At 39.2% G+C, this 18,527-nt stretch overlaps 1 protein-coding gene across 6 annotated transcripts in view; it reads right to left on the bottom strand.

Moving 5' to 3' along the window:
• Positions 1–18,527, bottom strand: part of DNAH8 (dynein axonemal heavy chain 8) — a 342,799-nt gene that overhangs the window by 56,575 nt on the left and 267,697 nt on the right. For all 6 annotated transcript variants that reach the window (XM_032339820.1, XM_032339819.1, XM_032339821.1 and 3 more), the window contains 5 exons: positions 14,585–14,658; positions 12,428–12,580; positions 11,935–12,090; positions 2,906–3,022; positions 582–683 (listed from right to left, as the gene is read on the bottom strand). In XM_032339820.1, the coding sequence (XP_032195711.1) occupies positions 582–683; positions 2,906–3,022; positions 11,935–12,090; positions 12,428–12,580; positions 14,585–14,658 (602 nt within the window). The remainder of the gene's footprint in view (positions 1–581; positions 684–2,905; positions 3,023–11,934; positions 12,091–12,427; positions 12,581–14,584; positions 14,659–18,527) is intronic.

The raw sequence follows: 18,527 nt of genomic DNA, 5'->3' as shown, positions 1-18,527 counted from the left end.
AGAGTTTGAGTCTTATATTTATACATTTTATCACTGATGAGAAAACTGAAATTGCTAAGGAATAATTTTTGCTAGAAAATGTTCACCAATATGATGTATGTAGATTTTACTGGGCACAGAAGGAAAAAATGAATACTCTATCAATTTTCAGTTGTATGTCCTAATGGAAAAGATGAGAATACTCAAATCATGGTTAATTCTCCAGTCACTTATTTGGGGGTTTGAAATCTTCCTGAGACTTACACTCTAAGAAAGTAGCAAATAAGCGGTCATGTTTTCATGGAGGAGGGACAGTGGCGAGAGACCCTAAAAATATGCAACTCATTTATACAGGGGAAAATTTACAGACTATTGGAAGTTGACCACTATTATCCTCTGGACCACAGGTAGATTGCTAGTTGTTTGGGCTTGGGTTTTGGTTTTGGTTTTGGTTTTGCTGGCTGGTTTCTTTTCAGCATCTCTGCAATCTGGGTTTTTCCCGCCCTTAAGTTTGGCTCACCAATTATAAACAAACAAATATTCTTATTTAAAAGGAAAATAAAATGAAATGTGTCCCATGCTTTTCCTGTAAATTGACTTACCCTAGCAAAGCAATTGAGTAGACGTTTATCAAAGTCATCTGTCACTCTGCCTCCGTATTGAACTTCTCCAATCATGTACCGAACCGTACTCCATGATACACCCTTTATTAAAAATACATTCATTGTCAATCCAAACAAGTAACTCTAAACATTTCAAGTCTTTTCCTCGAGAAAATATCTCAAAAAGGAAGCATGAGCTAGATCACTTTTAAAATGACTCACATTCTTCTATTAGTAACTCTTTTGCTATTACATGATGGAAACTGCCAGGGTTTGGTCATCAAAGAAAAATCTACAATACTAAATAACAAGGGAATATATTACTCATTATTTAAAATAGGGGAAAAGACAATTTTTTCACTCGGTGGATGCAATCCTCTATAATATTCATTATAGTAATGCCAAGCTGTTAGAAAAAAGAAAAAAGGGGGCAAAATCAAGTAATCAACTGTTTAATGTGCTTTCTTAGTAATATATTTTCTGAATCAGTATGAGAACAACCAGAAAATTATTCATCCACAGCATTTTTCTACAATGCAATCCTTTGCTGTCTCATTCTGTGAGCTATGACTAAATCAAAGTATTTATTAATTTCCATAGCAATCTTATCCTGGCAATACATTACAGATATTAATAGGTTTTTTTGGGTTTTTTTACTTAATACATTTGGGGTAGGAAAAGTAAGAATGCTTGATTTTTAAAAATTTATTTTCTTTTGGCTAAATTCTGATTCATCAGCTCCACTGCCTTTCAAAGCAACTATTTCAAGGTTAACTATTATTTGTGTATACAAATGATAAATAATAACAGACTGTGAACCCATATACGATGTAATTTTTCATCAAACTGTCATACTTAATTTAATATCCCTTTGTAACTTCAAGAAAAAGTAATGGTTTGATTCTAGATCCACCAGTGGCCCACATAAGAATTCATCATGGTGGGGCACCTGGGTGGCTCAGTGGGTTAAAGCCTCTGCCTTCGGCTCAGGTCATGATCCCAGAGTCCTGGGATCAAGCCCCACATCAGACTCTCTGCTCAGCAGAGAGCCTGCTTCCTCCTCTCTCTCTGCCTGCCTCTCTGCCTACTTGTGATCTGTCTGCCAAATAAAGAAATAAAATCTTTAAAAAAAAGATAATTCATCATGACTTACCATCACCATACTGACATTCTAGTACCTATAATTAGCTTCAAGATCACTATGAGAAAGAAGAGGAGACAGTAGAAAACTGGAATTTATTGAGTTCTTATTATGCACCATATACTGTGCTTTCACAAATGCGAATTCACTTATTCCTCACAGAAACCAAGGCCGCTTTGTAGATGAGGAAATAGCCTCCTAGAGGCTCATAAACTTGCTCCAGACCATAGAAAAAATGAATTTTCAACCCTTCCTAACACATGTGGAGGGACAACTGGATTGTATTCTTAGCTCTGTGACTTGGAGGAAGTCCTTTATTCTCTCTTGTCCATTACCTCATCAGTAAAATGGGAACAACAGTAATGCCTTCTATGCTGACCTCACAGAGTTGTGAAGATACAGGTGAGATCCTCCACACACGAGCACTTTGAGAACTGTGAAATGCTGGACGATGACCGGTGACCATTATTAGAAATTATTGCTATCTATTTGTGTAAGTTTAAACATCTGATAAGATGTGACTAAAAGGGGGCACCGGGGTGACTCAGTGGGTTGAGCCTCTGCCTTCGGCTCAGGTCATGATCTCAGGGTCCTGGGATGGAGTCCCACATTCGGCTCTCGGCTCAGTGGGGAGCCTGCTTCCCCCACCTCTCTGCCTACCTCTCTGCCTACTTGTAATCTCTCTCTGTTGAATAAATAAGTAAAATCTTTAAAAAAAAATGATGTGACTAAAGGTGAGAAAGAACTCTTGTGTGGTGTGGGCTGAGATAACCTTTCACTTCTGAAGAGGCATCAGTGAGAGATGTTGGAAGAAAAGTCTGATTTAAGGTATACATTCTCTTAAAGTGCACTGGGGGCAGTTAGGTGCGATACGAGGAAGGTTATGGAGTTTCTGCACACAGATTTGCCTCACTTGTGGTCTATTTCTGCTGTATGTGCACAGGAGAGAGATGAGAGGGGGGAACACAAGTGTGAGACTGGGGTCTGAATGCACTCCTAGGCGAAGTAGGGGTGTGAGGGGAAGGGCCTGGACAAGTAAACAATGGATTAGAATGAGCAGTCCCTTTTGGGAGAGGTAAGGGGAAGCTCAGTGGGTTCAACTGTGTATTATAGTCTGAAAATGTCTGTAGAACCTTGATTTGAGGACAATACTAAAAATGGGGAAAATAACAATTTCACTCACTTTTTTAATATCACATTCATCAAGGTGATTCTGAATGAACTGGACGCTGGCTGCGAAGTCTGCAGAATTGAATTCATAGGGAATATTCCATCCTAAGGGGCCAAATTTGCGTCGCTCCTTAAGAACACCAAAGAAAATGAGTGAGATTTTAAAATTGAATGCAGCTGATTTCTCTTATTATTATTAAAACATAAAGTACAGGAAAATTAAGGCATGATATAGAGATGAGTTGATGTCATAAAAGAACAGTATAGAATTTCAGGTACATTAGAAATGTATTCAGGTATATTAGAAAAGTATTTCTTTAGAAATACTATTTCATGGTTCTATTGCCAAATGGTTTACAAGGACAAAACCTTAGACACCTGGGTGGTTCAGTCAGTTAAGCTTCTGTCTGCTCAGGTCATGATCTCAGGGTGCTGGGATAGAGTCCCGGTGCCGCACTGGGAACCTGCCTCTCCCTCTCCCTCTGCCCACTCCTCCCTCTGCTCATGTACACATGTGCCTGCTTTCTCTGTCTTGCAAAAATAAATTTTAAAAAATATTTTTTAAAAAAATCCTCAACTATTTGCTAGAGCGGAGTTCTTGGGCTTTAAAAAAAAGTCTAGGTTTCCATGGCCAATTTAAAAACATGCAGTAGATGCTCAATAAATGTCTGTTAAGTTAATTCATTTATTCTAAATTAGACTCTAAAAACTTTCAAATGTTCAGCGCAAGAGTTTAAACTTTTTTTTTTCCCAGTTGACTATCTTAAGCACTTGAGAGCATCTAGACCCCCCTACTAGTTTGACTTTGTAATCTTGCAATTTCAGGCTTTGAAAACCCCAAATCTCTACTGTGAGACATGACACATTTCTTTTTTTTTTTTTTTCAGACACATTTCTTCTTAAAACTTGCACATTGCCCTCATTTGTTCTCTCCCATGGGATATAGTTAACTGTTTGGAACTGCCAGATTGCCCATAAACAATCCAAAGGGGCTCAGATCAAATGATTCAACTGCCTCCATATTCTGGAGACCACATTAGAACCAGCAGCTCCAGGCTCTGATCACCTATTGAACCGCATAGATTAACTCAAATATCACTACTCCATCAGCTTTCTCTGCCTCAGCACACAACCAGTCTCTAAGGGAGGTCCAATTATTTACTTGGGTTTAGCTCCTAGCCCTTTGACCCTAGTGGTCGAGGTGAGAATCCATGGGGAGAGTAGAATCCCAAAACATCTATAGAAAGGTATAATTCTACTTCTCTACCTCTAAATATATACTAACTTTTCTTTCTCTCTTCTGCCTTTCTTAACACACACACACACATACCACACACTCCCACACTGTTTTTACAAGTCATTCTGATACTTCTTACTATAACTGCTCCATGCTTTAGATCCTAATGAATACCACGATTTAAAAGAATCTAAATGAATTTTAGTTTAGACAAGTTCATGCACAGGGCAGAGAAAAAAATTCAGAAAGCAAGAAGGTTTAATTACTGATTTTCAGAATGTGCTTTCAAAATATTAAGTAAAACATGAAAATTAATCTGGGTAATTTGGGTCCAGATGTCCTGACCCTGGGAGATCAGACTATTAAATAAAAATTCAACCAAGTAAATCTTAAAGATCTCCATGGCTTTATTGAATGATTGATGAATCAGGAGGCATCCCATTTAGCAAATAGGAAGGAGCCCCAAAGAGCTACAGAAAAAGGGAAGGTTTTTAAAGGCAGAGAGGAGATGGCACAAGGAAGTCATAAGTAAGAAAAAGGATTATTTTGGGCAAAGTCACCTTTCTTGGGGGGGGAAAGGGGTCTATTAGGGGGCTACCTCACTAGTGCTGACCAGGAAATTCCAGACTAACTAGTTAAAATCACACTCCTGGAGAAGGTTGAAATTGCAGTTAGGTTATGTATTAGTTTCAGTTTGACAATGTGGGCTTAGCACAAGTAACTCTGTTCTGGGTCTGTTGTCTCCTTTTCAATAAGACCGAAGGTAAACCCATGCTTCCTTAGATTAGGCTGTCAGATATTAGACATCTGTAATGGTGTGACTCCCATCCTCATCCCTTAGCTAATCAATTAGACAGAAGGTGGACAGCCAGCCCAAGAAAGACCAAACCAGATTCCTCCTCCCAGGAATTTGAACTTAGGGTTCAGAACTGCTATCTAGAATTTATCTTAGTTAGAGCTTAAAGTAGGGAGACTTCTAAATTTGGGAGCTGTGAAGCACCATCTTCCACCTTGAACACAGAGAAGGTGAGAAGGAGCAGAGGTGCCTTGACAGAAGCAGAGGACTGCAGTATCATCCCCTGTGCACACGGGAGAACCCTGGCTCTTTAATGTGTCAGTTTCTCTTGATGGCTTTCCACTTCCTGGTCTCAATATTCATGCTGCCGTGATGTGTTGTTTTTTTGTTTGTTTGTTTCATGTAGAAATATTTGGTCCTATAACCAGACTTTGAACCTTGACAGTGAGAAACATGTCTCCCATTTTTGTCTCCCCTTTGTGCTTTCTTGGGGAAAGGATTATGATTCTGAAATGAACACTAGATTGATTATTGATTATTTTCAGAATGAAAGGCACTCTCCTCATCCTCAGGGGGGTGATTTCTGAGGCTAACACAGAAATTCAAAAGAATTTCTGGAGTGGATCTCAGAAACACTGAGGTGATCTCCCTCCAAGTTATTTTGGACCAAGAGTGAGTTGGGAGACCCTGTGCGATATGAACATGAAAATGCATTCAGCTAAGGCTTGAGCCTCTGGAATTTCTTGTACCTGGAAGCCTTCAAAAAGAAGGAAGCTAACCAATTACTGGTGAAATGAAAATGTTTTCCACTATTTTTTTTTTTTAAAGAGAATCAACTCTAAAATTGTTTCACCTATGTTTGACTTAATTTTTTAAATTTACAATTCAATTAGACAGGAGGCTGAATGGAAAATAATTCTTCCTTTCCAATTACAAAAACTGCTTAAATTGGCTCTATGGAAACACTTCCATTTACATGTACTGAGCCGTTGCAATTCCACTGCTCCTTAAAAATATGATCTTTGAAAATTGCTATAATGCTGAGATTTGTTTCACTTAATGCTATTTACTCTCAAATTTCATTTGAAGCATTTACTTTTTAGGTTCACTAAAGTCATAGGCTATTTAGCTTATCTCGGAAAAAACAAAAGACAAAATCTTGGGAGGGTGACTTTTCTTTACAAATGAAGTAAATTCATTTTCTTGTAACTTTTTTTGGTATTCACTGATCTCTTTAAGTGACAATAAAGAAAGTAAATAAATAAATAAATAAATGAAAATAAAAAAATAAAGAAAGTACCCTGAATTATCACCTTGAAATTCTGTCAGATCATAGACTCAAACCCTCGGGAGAAGAACTAACACATCTGGAATATCAAAAGCAGGCTGCTTTGCTAGAATTTGGAATATTGGGAATACTTAATCTCTTCAGTCTTTAGTATTTTAATACTTTAGTATTTTTGAAACTATGGAATGAGTCTTATGTGAGACAATGGAAAAATATTAAAATCAATGTATTTTAAAGAAGTTTTAATCCAGTTGAGAAAATAAAACTTAGAAACAAGGAGAGGACAATGTGATGGTGACTATAATTAATTATCAAAATTTAACAAATGATAAGCCTGAAGAGGACATTCAGTCAGAGGCTTGTGGGAAGAATGAAACCGAAGGTGGTCTTTTTTTTTTTTAATTTCCTGCAACCATTTGCATTTTATTTAATTATTCAGATTCTTTAAACTTAACGTACATATTGCTTTATGAATATATAAAATTTATTGTCAGAATATAAATATACATTTTTCATGTTTACTTTATATATATATTTTGCTCCGTTGTTTTTTTTTTTCCCCCCTGAAGGTGGTCTTTTAAAAGGAGGGAGAAAAGACTTCCGGGCTTGGTGAAGGCTATGACAAAGACAGAAACACAAATCTCCCGATTTTTCTAGCAAGAGGCTGCAGGTAAATGGTTTTACTGCAGCAGAGAGTGACCTCGGGTGAGTAGCTAGAACTACACGCTCATGTGATGATTCAGGGGTAAAACACAAGACAGATATGAATGTCAGGATAGAGAGCGAAAACCTGATTCAACGGTAGGGAGTTATTATTCATTACTAAGTTGGAGAGTGGTGATTTTAAGAAAACTAGTCTACTCTTTACCGAATTTGACCAATATGGTTCCTTCTTGTATTCCAAAGAATCAACTAGACAGAGAACTACTAGTGAAATACGGAAAACTTGGAATCCTCCTTTGGATGCTGAAGACAAGTTGCTCATCTTAATGATGTCAAAGCCATTTCCAATTTTATGTTGGATTCTACCTCAGCCCAATGAGCCCATCTCCCCCAAGACAGAATCACTTCAGCTGCATCTTCAAAACAAGGCTCTCTTTGGAGCATCACATCCTGTTTTATTCAATTACTGGAACTAACATAAAATGAAAAATGCAATTCATACTACACAACACAAGGGAAATTTTAAAAGGTAGAAATAACGAACAGAAATGGCCAGAACCCCTGCAAAAAACCGTTAAGCAAAATGTAAAAGATCTTTCTCTAGACCTGTATCATATTATTGAAATTATTCTGAAGACTTTTTTAAAAGATTTTATTTATCTATTAGAGAGAGACCATGAGAAACAGTACAAGCAGCGGAGAACAGCAGGCAGAGGGAGAAGCAAGCCTCCCCGCTGAACAGAGAGGCCCATGCAGGACTCAATCCCAGGATCCTGGGATCATGACCTGAGCTGAAGAGCAAATGCCCAACCACCTCAGCCATCTGGGGTCCTCTAAAGACATTTAAACTAAGAACTTTGTAGTCATTCTTCCCCAAAGCAAGACTTTCATATGCACTATTAAACTTGAAGGTAATCTTGTCAAGGCTCAAACTTGAGAAAGAAAACAAGATGTAGGAGACTTTTTGGAAAGAAAATCTGCTGACCATGGAATTCCCTGAATCCTATTTGATAGGGCCATTTTCATTAAATATTTAATTATTTTTAAGGGCCAGGATAAAATATGCACGTCTGCATCTGCCACTGCAAGCCCCGAGAGGGCCTAATCAATGACTTTAGCAAAAAACCTCATAGACTCGTGCATAACCCATTGGAAAATTCCCAAAAAGCAAGCCTCAAGTTCGGCAAGACAAGGTGAGGAGGAGACAATTTCCAAACCATGGAAAGGACATAAAAGTGATGGACTCCTGTCTTAAGGACAATGGATATTTGGCAGTTATTCCTAATTCTTGTTGGTATTAGAATCACTTCAGAGGTTTTAAGAAGGACTGAGCAGCCCACCTTGCTGCCTGCTCCCAGGGATTCTGGGGCCCAGGCAATGACTGAGAACCAGGCAATGACTGTGTTAGATACTCCCTCGGTCCAATGCATTGTTCAAACAGAGGGTGGCACACGGACCATCAAAGGATGGAACACTGACCACCAGAAGGTGCTGTTCTGACATTCTGCAGGAGGTACTGGGAGGACAACACAAATGTAATTACTGTGTTTCAAAAGACCAAGACTTTGGAGGAAGATATTTTAAAATTGGGATTCTGAAGGGTGAATATAACCTTGCTCTGAAACCCAAAATAGCGCTGCACTGGAATTTCTGGGAAACCATAGAGAGATGATGATAAGGCCAGAAGGAAGATCCCATTGAGACAAAGCTCCAAGAGGAGGTGGATATGTCGTCAGGGAGTAGTGGCCAAGGCATCCACTAGGATGCTGGGGATGGTGGTGGGTTCCCATGGGAAAGGCAGGAGGGCTGGCTGGTTACGGCAGAGACATCACTTGATTGCAGTCAGAGTGCTGTTGCTGTTGTAACTTCCTGGCCTCTGTGGTTGGTAAGCTCCTGGTGGAGAGGGGAGGGAAGCCCAAGGGAGACTGAGGAAAGAACTCAATGTAGATTGGTCTGTATGTCTCTGCAGTTCCCATGGAAGCACCCAGGGCCCCCATCTACTGGGTAAACCTGCTCTTACCTCAATCACAAAACAGACCACACTCTTTACTGTACCACTCTTGACCATCCAAGTCTACTTCTCCTTCTTATAGGAGAGGAGGGGTATTCATTTAGTTCTCTGTGACGAGTGAGGTTCACACAACACATGATGCCCTTGCGTGGGGATGAGTTGATGACATGAGGCCAAACTTCAATTCAGTAAGGGAATTACATGGGGGGGGTGTCACACAGCTCTCGCATTTGATCTCTGTTTCACTACCAGGCTCTGTATTCTGAGGGGTGATGGGCTCCAGCATGAACTCTTCCCCAGGCCTAAAGCTTCAGATTATGTGACATGACCCAATTCCTTGTTCTTTTTGTCTGTCTCTGTAAGCACAAGTATATATACCTCATATTTGCATAGAGCAAGTGATATCTATGTTAAATTTGGAGGAATCAATTAATCAGTTAACAAATCAGGTGTTTGGCTATTATGTCCAACACTAGAGAAATTTAAGTCACAACCACTCCAACCCAGAGCAACAACAAAGCAATAACAAAATGAAAATATCCTTTGAGCAGTGACTGCACTTCCAACTTTAGAACACACATGAGTTCTTGGGCATCTTATTATAATGCAGATTCTGATTCAGCAGGTCTGGGGTGGGGCTCAAAATTCATCTCTTACAAGCTCCCTTACAACCTCCCGGGTCACAGGGATGCTGCTGGTCCAGGACCACAGGCTCCTCAAGAATGCTGGGTTTTCCTCTCAAGCCAGCTCTATCCTAACAAGTAAAAGAAAATATTTAGGCACTATCACAGTAAGTATTTCTGCTAATGATGAAAACAGAACAGAGGAAACCATGATTGAATTATCCATGCTCCCTGTGTAGTCATAGAACTTGATAACAGGGTTTTAGAAATGGGGAAAAAAACTTGAAAGGGCACCTCCTTCTGCTTCAAAACACACAGATAGGAAACTATCCTTACACAGCTAACTGATTTCACGGTGAGTCTAATGTCCCAGCCTCTTGGTCCTCAATGAGGTGTTCTTTCCAGCACATGATGGCTGGATTTTAAAAGACATTGGACCTCCTATTTTCATGGCCCAAGCAATGGAGAGTTTTTCTGTTTTAACCCAAATACATGTCATGTCAAGTGCAAGCACACCTTAGCCCCATGACTGGTCCATGGCCCTGTTGTGGTTCCTCTGTGTCACACTTTGTTAATGGCCACTGAAAGACAGGCTACCGCACTGACCATATGGAAAATACCCCCAATCATCGCCCCAAGATAAGCCTGGTAGAAGAGTTGAATCATCACTACTGGGAAAAGAATCATAAAATACATTATTTGTGAATTGTGAATTAAATAGCAGAGTTAAAGTAATATTTGTATTAGAGTATGATAAGGCCTAGCAAAGCAAATAATTCCCAGATAAGAATGTATGAAATAGGCTTCAGTGACTTGAAAGCTATAATTTACAATCCAAAGGCCACAATCAGACTTAGTAAAAATAACCACCCTCAAAGTGTTTAACCTGATTTTAACTCTCTCAGGGTTAGGGGACCAATAGGTAGGAGATGCACAATTGTCTCCTCTGCATAGCCATCCCCACTGGGCAGCAGAGATCCTGGTAAAGTGGCAGGGACAAGGAACCTGAGGGTGAATATGTTCTGGGATGAGCACCAAATTCCCCCCACCCTTGGGCAGGATGGGGAGAGAGGAGATGAAGCTCTCCATGCCACTGCAGAGCTAAACCCCGGCTCCTGGCACAGCCACATCATTCATTCCTTCCTCACTCCAGCCTCGGGGTGGGTGGGGAAGAGATGTGAAAAGTGTTAAAGGAGCCCGTTCTGTCCATCTCTATCTCTGAAGGAGCCAATCAAGTACATTAAACTTATACAGCTTTGAAATACTGGGTGTTACATGCAAACAATGAATCATGGAACACTACATCAAAAAACTAATGATGTACTGTATGGTAACTCATATAGCATTAAAAAAAAAAACAGAACAAAATACAAAGTCAAATGTAGAACAAAGCAATAACAAAATGAAAATATCCCATAGACAAGTGGTTGTGGAGCTATAAAATTACTACATTAATATAGAAGTGTATAATAAAAGCAAATACACAAGTGCCTGGTAAAAGAAAATGACAGATAGCCACTGTCCCTCCCAATATCAGCACTGCTTTCACTGGTGGGCTCAAAACGTACTACCATGCGAGGCAGAAGTGTTAGACTCGACCCCTAGATCTACTGCTTATGAACTTAATCTTTCTGAGCCTCAATATCCTCATTTTTATTTTATTTTATTTTTCTGGAGATGCAGTTCATTTGTTTTTCACACACTGAAAGCCCCAGCCTACTGGGGCTGGGGCTCTATTGTCCCTGTGTCTAGTTTAACAAAGTTCTCCTGTTACTTAGGACAGTCCAGGGCATAAACTCCTGAATGCTTGAGGAAAATCACAAGCTTTGGAGTCACACTGGTTAAATAATCTACTATTTAGTAGAATAGTTTAGTAAAATATTAGAATAGTAGAATAGCTTAGTAAAAATCACTAGCAAATAGCTGACGTTCCTGTTCTGGTGTCTATTTCAAAGTACTACTATCTTCATTCATTTATTCATGCATCTGGACATCTTATCCATCAATTTCCTCATTTTGAACATGGTGATAATCTTATCTTGAGAAACGTAGTGGTTAGTATTACATGAGAAGGTGCACACACCCTCCCTGGCCGGCATAGGCACTTTGAAAACTAAATTCTTATATAAATAACCCGTGTTCCCCTCACAAATATTTACTGAGCTCTGGCAATGCCCTAGACATTGCTATGACGGAGGGGATTCAGCAATTACAAAACGACAGTCTTTGTCTTCAAGAGTCTTACACTGTCATGGGAAGGGACAGGGGACACGTTAAGTACACAGACGAATATATACCATGCCAGGTGGGGCAAAGTGCCATGAAGGACAGAAAAAGCAGGGTGAGGAGAGCAGACAGCGTGGCAGAGAAACAAGAGGGCATCACTAACATCCTCCTAAAGGTGCAAACTGTGCCAGAAGTTACCTGCACGGTGGAGTGTAAAAAGGCCACTGTGTAAAGCATCGGCTTCCACATGGGTAAGTTACTGATATCCAGAAGGTCTTGATTAATTCCGGCAAATGTTCTTTTCAAACCAGCGCGCATGCCTTGTGGTGGCTCATTAGTGAATTTAAGAGAAGTCTGTTGTAAAAAGCAAACAGTGGTTTTGTTTTTATAAATTAGACGAGGGATAAAGTAGAAATGACAATACCTAGACAACATAAAATGTCAGCCGAAATTCGAAAGTAATGTCCATCATAGCTGAAACCCCATAAATTAGAACTGAGTCTTATAACTCTTGTGCGGAGTTAATGTAATATTGATGATTATAGTCAAGATCTTGACAGTTAAGAGTATAGGGTCTTGGAGACTCTGCTGGATTGAAAGCCCTGGCATGTTTTCATCTTTCAGGAATGCCACTATGCCATCTTCATTCAAATCACTCTTAAGGGAAAGACACTATGTCACAGGAACAAACCTGAAGCAGTGTAATTGGAAATCGATTGTGGGGCTCAGTAGTTATCCACACTCGGAAAGAGTCATCATTGGCTTCGGTGGTAATTAACGTCTCTAGCAATTCTTCCATGAATTCTAGGCCAAGGTGACAATTTTGCAGTAATACCCAGCCACCCTGTATTCAAAAATGATTTTGTATTAATTTCTTGTAACTTTTTTGCCATGATGTTAACAAAATGTATAATTAAAAAAAAAGACACTCTATTTAGGGCATGTAAATACATGAGCACCTGTTTTTAATGAAATGATTATATGTCAATATGAACATTTCTTCTGCTACTTGTTAAGACTGGAATCAAATGAGTTCAAAACAATTGTACTCTGCCATCTCTGATTCGGAAGGAAACAGAAATTAAAACTTGAAGTCTTGTGTAAATATACTGTGTGCACCATCTAATGGTGGGAACAGGTATTTTGGAATTTGTAAAAACTCATCCTAAAATGAATCCGAATGGACTCACCCCCAAACCATATCATCCATAGTCACAAAGAGAGATGCATATTACGTCCTGAAAGTTGGACACCATACATGTGGTGACTTGGGCTATAAGAATACTAAGCCTTAATCATTCTCATCACTCTTCCCATATAGTTCCAAAACCACACAACTTATTAAGCACTATTTTAATACTTGAAAAAACTATCGTTAGCAATATATAAGTCACAGAACCATCACTGCTCTATGAGTTTCTTATCTGACAACATTTTGATACCTTTATATTAACGAGATCAGATCAATAGAGCTACAAAACCCTGAGTGCAGTAAATACATGTATTATGTATTATGCTTTCTACTGTGGGAGATACTATAACTCAGACTGGCTTAAACAGCAAAGGGTACAGTTTGACCTAGACAGCTGGGGTGTGCGGAGGAGGAAGGACCTTAAAGTTGAGTCAGCTGGCGCCATAATGGATCCAGTTTCTCTCTCATTCCCCATTTTGTTCAATAATGTGAGTTTCATCCTCTGTCTGGGGTCCATGATGTGGCCAAGTGGCTGTACCTGTTCCTGGGCTATTGGGTTTTTTCCCTCATAATGTCATTATTATCAATACTTACCCCACCTTGAGAAAGAGAACATGAAACTTATAAAAGCTCATATTCCAAATAAAGTTAGTGTGAATGCAGTATTAAAATTTAAAAGTTTCTCATTCATGGAAATTGAAGGAATTATTTAAGGTCCAGAGTTAATCTGTCAAATCACTCAGTGGAGGGAATCATTTGATCCAAGTAAAAATAATTATATGTAACTGCCTTGATATATATAAATTAGATACAATATATTATTAAATATAATTAAGTGGCAAAGAAAAAGGCTTCAGGCACTTGAGAATTAATGACTAACTTGAAAATCTGATGGACCAAGCAGAGATTTAGCTCATTAACCCTCTCTAGTCATTAATTCCCAAGGAAAAGCGGCACCAAAGTTGCTTCAGACCTTATGAGATCAAACACTTAAACATAAACTGAGATCTTCCTTTATTTTTATAAGTAGTGTGATTTCTTATCACAGCTGGAATTGCTATCTACCAAGCATCCCTAGAAAATTAATGTTCTGTGTATTTATTAGGTGTGACGGAAAACATTTCTCAGCATTCCATTCAGCTTGCAATTTTCAATAAAAACTATTATCAATATTTAAACACAACATCCTCAAATATTTGTTTTTTGTTTGAAACTACCCATTAATGAAAAAAAAAAAAAAAGAAGCCCGACTTTAACTGAAAATAGAAATTTAACTGTGTTGGTCTGTCGCTTCTTAAGCACTATCTATTAATATGTATTGCAAAATTCCAGCTAGAGCTACATTCTTAGGACCAGGGAGTCAGTCTACCTGACACTAAAAAAAGAATAAAGAATTTAGTGAAAATAAGCTAGAGTTTATACTATGGAAAATAAAAGAAGCTTTCCGTGGGGATGTCAGGAGGAACCAGCTTAAGGTTTAAAATGTATTGGTAATCAAAGGCTGACTACGCATATATTTAAAAAAAATGGAAAACTGTGATGGACCATCCCAGGCAGAATGCTTTAGCCACCACTGTGGCGGTCTGAGATAGACCTGATGGCCAGAGGGCTCATAGGAAGAAGGATGCCCTGCCACTAGCTAGCCTTGTTACCTACCTGCTGCATGGACATCTGAATCAGCTTTCGAGCGTGTACCTCTTGTCCTTGCCCCATTGAGATAGTTCTGCATTCTGTAACATAGGAGAAAGATCACTACGATGAAACATAATTTTGTTAACAGGATTGGGACAAAAAATTCATTTCTGAATGGTCACAGCCACCCTCACTCCATGGCTTCTAAGAAGGCCTCTTGTGATTCAAACAGGCGTGTGGCCTTTGGTTGTGCTGATGAGAGAAATGGGTGGGGCGGAAACCGGAGGCACCACATGGAAAGCCACACAAAGGGTATGTGGCTGGGCTCTTAGAGAGTCTGGGGGTGTTTGGAGGTAAGGAGGAGAAAGGCTGACAGTGGGAGAGGCAGCGACAATGCTCTCACAGGTATTTATAGGGAAAGAGGATTTTTTTAGTTTTGCCGTATTTTTTTTTTTTTTTTTTTTTTTTGATTAGAATCTCTCTTTGGTGGTTTCACAAATGCTTCCGTGAAAATGGAATTGGGTTTTTATTCCTTTAAGATGTCAGGCTTACAGTGCTTTCTGTCCATTTTGGTTTTGTTTGCATGGCTGTCCATTTTCTGAGATAGGACTCAAGGCCATTCGGCCCCAGGAGGGCTACATTCAGGGGTAACTACTGCTTAGACTAGATCACCACCTTGGAACTGAGGTGTGAAGAGAAAGTGGAGGCCGCCGCAAGATTGGAAGTGGGATTACAGTCTGGGGGAGAATACAGTATTTAGGCTCTTTAGTGAATCTGTCGTCCCAGGCAGAGAACCCACTTGTGCTGTGCAGTAAGAACTTACTAAATGAAGAAGTCTATGAATCATGTTTGTGAAACTGGAACTGGAAATTAACTTTAAAAAATTTTTTTATTTAAATTCAACTTAGTTAACATATACTGTACTATTAGTTACAGAGGTAGAATTTTGTGGTTTATCAGTTGCATAGAACACTCAGCGCTCATCACATCACGGACCTTCCTTAATGTCCATCACCCAGTTACCCCATCCTCCCATCTCCCCACCCTCCAGCAACCCTCAGTTTGTTTCCTATAGTTAAAGAGTCTCTTCTGGTTTGCCTCCTTCTCTACTTTCATTTTCTTTTATTTTTCTTTCCCTTCACCTATGCTCACCTGTTTTGCTTCTAAAATTCCACATGTAAGTAAAATCATATGGCATTTGTTCTTCTCTGACTTATTCCACTTATCATAATGCCCTCTAGTTCCATCCACATCATTGCAAATGGCGAGATTTCCTTCTTTTTTTTTTTTTTTTTAAAGATTTTATTTATTTATTTGACAGGCAGAGATCACAAGTGGGCAGAGAGGCAGGCAGAGAGAGAGGAGGAAGCAGGCTCCCTGCTGAGCAGAGAGTCCGATGCGGGGCTCGATCCCAGACCCTGGGATCATGACCTGAGCTGAAGGCGGTGGCTTAACCCACTGAACCACCCAGGTGCCCCGATTTCCTTCTTTTTTTTTTTTTTTTTTTTAAAGATTTTATTTATTTATTTGACAGAGAGAGATCACAGTACACAGAGAGGCAGGCAGAGAGAGAGAGAGGGAAGCAAGCTCCCTGCTGAGCAGAGAGCCTGATGCGGGACTCGATCCCAGGACCCTGAGATCATGACCTGAGCTGAAGGCAGCGGCCTAACCCACTGAGCCACCCAGGCACCCGATTTCCTTCTTTTTGATGGCTAAGTAATATTCCATTGTAGATACATACACACCAAATCTTCTTTATGCATTCATCTGTTGATGGACGTCTGGACTCTTTCCATAGTTTTGCTACTGTGGACATTGCTGCTATAAACATTGGGGTGCATGGGCTCCTTCGAATCACTATTTTTGTATCCTTTGGATAAATACCCAGTAGTACAATTGCTAGGTCATAGAGTCATTCTATTTTTAACATTTTGAGGAACTTCCATACTGTTTTCCAGAGTGGCTACTCCGGTTTGCACTCCCGTCAACAGTGTAAGAGGATTCCCCTTTCTCTGCATCCTCATCAACATCTCTTGTATCCTGAGTTGTTAATTTTAGCCCTTCTGACAGGTGTGAAGTGGCACCTTATTATGGTTTTGATTTGTATTTCCCTGATGATGAGTGATGTTGAGCATCTTTTCATGTGTTTACTGGCCATTAATATGTCTTCTTTGGAGAGATACCTGTTCATGTCTTCTGCTCATTTTGTGAATGAATTTTTTGGTTTTTTGGATGTTGAGTTTGGGAAATTCTTTATAGGTTTTGGATACTAACCAGACATGTCATTTGTAAATATCTTCTCCCATTCTGTAGGTTGCCTTTTGGTTTTGTTGCCTATTTCCTTTGCTGTGCAAAAACTTTTTATCCCAATGAAGTACGAATAGTTCACTTTTGCCTTTGTTTCCCTTGCCTTTGGAGATGTGTCTAGCAAGAACTTGCTGCAGCTGAGGTCAAAGAGGTTGCTGCCTGTGTTCTCCTCTTGGATTTTGATGGATTCCTGTCTCACATTTAGATCTTTCAATCATTTTTTAGTTTCTGTGTATGGTGTAAGAGTTTTTGTGTATGGTCCAGTTTGAGTTTTGGTGTATGGTCCAGTTTCATTCATCTACACATGTGGCTGTCCAATTTTCCCAACACCATTTGTTGAAGAGATAGTCTTTTTTCCATTGGATATACTTTTCTGCTTTGTTGAAGATTAGTTGACCTGGAAATTAACTTTTACACTAGCTTTTGTAGACCTGATTTCTTCAAGTTTTAAAGGTGCCATCTCAGCACTGAGAAAGGAAGTCAGTGGAGGCACTGTGAAGCAGTAAATGCTTTAGCCCTGCTCTCCTGGATGAGCTTGGATCCTCAGTAAAATGGGCCACTGTGATGGGGTAAATAATGAGCCTAGCCTGGGAACTGCTGTAACAGGCTACAAGGGACTGGAGAAATTTATGGGGTAGGAAGGAAGTATGTCAGGAACCACAGAAGAAATTGTCAGGATACACGCCATTTAAATGGCGCTGTGTGGTTAATGGGCAGAGATTCTGTGAGGGTTTGTATGATGCAATATTAGGGATTATTCATGAACTCAGGGTCACAGAGAGAAACTTTGCAAGGGTGCCTGACTGAGGATAAAAGAGCACGGCTTGGGAGAATCAGGAATTGTAATAGGCTCAAGTGGAACCAGTGTCTCTATCTGAAATGGAATGCTGTAATTCCCAGCCCACAAAGTTATCCTCTTTTGTGCTTTATTAATGGTGCTTTGACATATGGAAGTTTCAAAACTTCACCCAGTCAGACTATCTGCCTTGGTTTTGGATTCTGGTATTACGATTAAGAAAATCTTAGCTATCGCAATCATATCAATATATTCTTTTTTTCTTTTATACCTTAATTAATCTAGAATTTACTTTGGAGTTTAAAGTGAGATAAAATTCTTACTTTTTCCTCAAGTTAATTGGCTATCCCAACAATGTTTATTAACTAATCCATTTTTCTTCCATTGATTTGAAATGTGAATCTTATCATAGACTCAGCTATTATAGATAGTAGAGCCTAATTTGAGGTCTTTTCTTTTGCTTCATTGATCTGTTTATCTACTCTGAGCCAGTTCCATACTGGTTAAAATATTGCCATTTGATAAGGGTTTACAAATCTGGTGGTGCTTGCTCTCCATTATTCTTTTTCCTTTTCAAAGCTTTCTTGGTTGTCATTGTTCCCTTACTGTTCTAGATGATCTAAGATCCCTCTACTATCCAATTAGAACAGAAATTCAATTAGACTTGCATTCAATTTATAGATTAATTTAGAGACTATTGACATCTTTACAATACTGTCTTTACACTGGGAATGTGGTTTAACTCTCCATTTATTCTCTCCTACTTTTATGCCTCTAAGAAAGTTTTATAGTTTTCTTCTAATAGGTATTTTAAAAATTATTTCTTAGTTTTATTTTTATTGCTATAGTGAAGGGGATTTTTAC

The sequence above is a fragment of the Mustela erminea genome, chromosome 4 (genome assembly GCF_009829155.1).
Source record: "Mustela erminea isolate mMusErm1 chromosome 4, mMusErm1.Pri, whole genome shotgun sequence".
Classification (NCBI taxonomy): domain Eukaryota; kingdom Metazoa; phylum Chordata; class Mammalia; order Carnivora; family Mustelidae; genus Mustela; species Mustela erminea.
Note: the sequence above shows the minus strand (reverse complement) of the source record. Positions and strands in the feature narration are given on the sequence as shown.